Source organism: Bison bison, unplaced genomic scaffold (genome assembly GCF_000754665.1).
Source record: "Bison bison bison isolate TAMUID 2011002044 unplaced genomic scaffold, Bison_UMD1.0 scf7180017864537, whole genome shotgun sequence".
Taxonomy (NCBI): domain Eukaryota; kingdom Metazoa; phylum Chordata; class Mammalia; order Artiodactyla; family Bovidae; genus Bison; species Bison bison.
In genome coordinates, this window is record NW_011495085.1 from 426,780 (window position 1) to 430,033 (window position 3,254).

The 3,254-nt window shown below is 35.3% G+C and overlaps 1 protein-coding gene across 1 annotated transcript in view; it reads right to left on the minus strand.

The window, feature by feature from the left end:
• Window positions 1-1,163: 1,163 nt before the first annotated feature.
• The window catches only part of LOC104982689 (zinc finger protein 280B-like), a gene marked incomplete at its 3' end in the record, with an annotated part of 57,631 nt that continues 55,540 nt past the window's right edge, over window positions 1,164-3,254 (minus strand). The window contains 2 exon segments of the mRNA XM_010832121.1: window positions 1,164-1,394; window positions 1,397-1,475. Of these exon segments, the coding sequence (XP_010830423.1) occupies window positions 1,164-1,394; window positions 1,397-1,475 (310 nt within the window).

Consider the following 3,254-nt stretch of genomic DNA (forward strand, 5'->3'; position numbering starts at 1 on the left):
ACTATTCTTGGACACCTCCATTGTAGCTTAAGGGTAAGAGAACTAAATTTAGCCCAATTCATAAACTGAACAGATTCCCTGTGTTTGATCCTTTTCAGTTAAAACTATGGGTCAAGGACAAATCAAACTGGATGTCAAGGCTTTTTTCCTTGGGAATCTTAACTTGCTTTACTACTGTGACTGAGACAGATATGGCTAGTTCACTGTGACTAAAGGCCAGCCAAATGGGAAAGGGGATAGAATGAATCAAATTACCCTTTTGATCATTCAACAGGTGTTCCACGGAGACCAGGCCTCATTTTATTAACTATCTCTGCTTCTGAAACTGCAGTCAATGATACACAGGGCCTGCTTGATGCTTACAGGAGTCTCTTGCCAAACACAGGCAGTTAATGGTTGGCTTCCTTGAGATGTCCCTGGGGTAGGTAAAGACACTCTGAGACAGTGTTCCTTCTGCCATGGCTCCATGCTTGGAGTGAAAGTGTGCCTCTTCCTCAACTGGGACAAAAAGTCAGAGTTCTCTCCTGACTAAATCCAGTGTCTGCTCCAAACTCACATCACAGCTTCTCCATCAACTTCTCCACACAAGGCTTTCAGGGCCAGGTTATCTTAGATCAGCACAACAGAGGCACTTCGGAGAGTTCAGCAGCACATGTGACCATACCATAATAAAGCCATTCCAATCTGGCTGTATAGTTCATACTGAGATCTTCAAGGCATGAAAACAGTTGAAAATTATGTTGGCAAAACACTCTACAAATTATATGTATATAGAGCTTTCGAACTTACAAATAACATGAAATACCAAAATATGTTGTTACTTTTCCTCTCTCCCCCTCTCTCATTCTCTCTCTCTCTTTCACACAAACACACACTCACATACTTTTTACGTGTTAAGAAAGTTATATGAAAAACAGGTAATACATTTTTAAATAACATACCAACATTCAGATCAAACAAAACTGTACTTCATTAATTAAAAAATAAAACACAAATAACTCATTGGTTTCACTATATTTGATACTATTGCATAATGCTATAATTTGGATTTTTTGTTTTTAATGCAGTTTTTAACTTTGACTGAAATACTTGCTTCAGACTTATTGAAAGTAGAATTAATGTGTTTTTTTTTTAACTCCTACTTTTAGATTTGGGGGTGTTAGTTCAGAATCAGATGTGTTCACAGTTATGGATGTTACTTCTATCAATCCAGGCTGAAGATGTTCCAGTGATACCTGAGTAATAACTTTTGTTTCAGGAGGTAATCCTTCTAGCTGCTTAGGCTTCTTAAACATTTGATGCCACTGAGTCTTGTGCTCCATTTTCTCTTTGAAAGTTAAAAACTGTAGCCAACATTTGGAATACTGGTAAAAACTCTTTTCCCAGTGCCCTCTTTATAATGACACATGTATGGTGTTGCAGTTTTAAAAATATTGAGACAAAACGGACAAAGCAAATTCTTAATGTTACCATGGTATGCTCTGAAATGTGACAGAGACATCATACACACACACATAACGGATATCCCTAATGAATACAGAGTCAAGAGTCCTAAACAAAATACTGGCAAACAAAATCTAAAAACATATAAAAAAGATTATATACCATGATCACGTGGGATTTATGGAGGTAAGCAAAGTTGGTTCATTATATGAAAGTCAATCAACATTATGCCATTTTAATAGAATAAAGGACAAAAAAACACATTGGCCTGTAGAAAAAGCATTTCCCTGAATCTAGCACATTTTCATAATAGGGGTTAAAAAAAAAACACTTAATAAGAACAGATAGAACTTTCTCAATCAAAGGTACCTGTAAAAGATGCACAGCTAACATCATACATAATAATGAAAAACTTAAAGCTTTCCAAGATTGGGAAGAACACAAGGATGTCTATTCTACACTTTGGCTCAATATTGTACTGGCAGTTCTATAATCAGGGCAATCAGGTAAGAAAAATGAGTTGCCGTTATTGTTGTTTAAAAAAAAACAAAACACAGCATGCATAATGGAAAGGAAAAAGTCAAAGTACATTGGAGATAACATACTTTTTAATATAGAAAATCCTGAAGAAAACAAAGTATTACAAGTAATAAAAAGCTTGCAGAATACAAGATAAATATTTAAAAAATCAATCACATTTCTATACAGTGGCAACAAATGTTCTGAAAATGAAGTTAAACACTTTAATCTACACTAGCATTAAAAAGAATACTTAGGAAGTCAGAAAGAGAAAGACAAATATCATATGGTATCACTTACATGTGGAATCTAAAATATGACACAAATGAACTTATCTAGGAAATAGAAACAGACTCACAGACATAGAGAGCAGATTATGTGATTACCAAGAGGGGAAGGGTGGGGGAGTCATAGATTGGGACCTGGTGATTAGCAGATGCAAACTATAATATTAATATATAGAATAGATAAAAAAGATCCTACTGTATAGTACAAGAAACTATACTTATATATTGTGATAAACAATAATGGAAAAGGATATAAAATTGTGTGTGCATGTGTGTGTATATACATATGAAGGAAAGGAAAGATTAAAGGGAAGGAAAGGAAAGGACGACTATTGGCAATCACATACAGAAACTGGATCCTTGTGTGTTATGGATAGCTTTTAAAATGGTACAACTGCTACAGAAAACAGTATAAAGGCTCCTCAAAAAATTAAAAATAGAAATACAACATAATTCAGCAATTCCACTTCTGGAAATAAATTCAAAAGAAGTTAACATGGGGTCTTGAGATATTTGCACAGCCATGCTCACAGCAGCACTAATCACAACAACTAAGAGGTGGAAGCATCTAAATGTCCATCAAATGTGGTATATACTTGCCATGAAACATTATTTAGCCATATAAAGGAAATTCTGCCACATGTTACAAATGCATGATCCTTTAAGACATCAAGGTAAATGAAATAAGCCAGTCATAAAAAAGGCAAATATTGTATGCTTCCACTTATATGAAATACCTAATATAGTCAAACAATAGAAAGGAAACAAGAACAACGATGGATTCCAGGGTCTAGGGAAACAGGGAAGAAAAGAGGAGTTGTTGTTTAATGGGACAGGTGAAGGGTACGGAGTTTAAATTTTGCAAGATGAAAACGTGTAGAGATCTGTTTCATAACAATCTGATAAGGAATTTCCTGGTAGTTCAGAGGTTAGGACTCCACACTTTCCTATCAGGGGCCTGGGTATGATCCTCAACCAGGGAACTATTATGCCGGCTGAATAGCA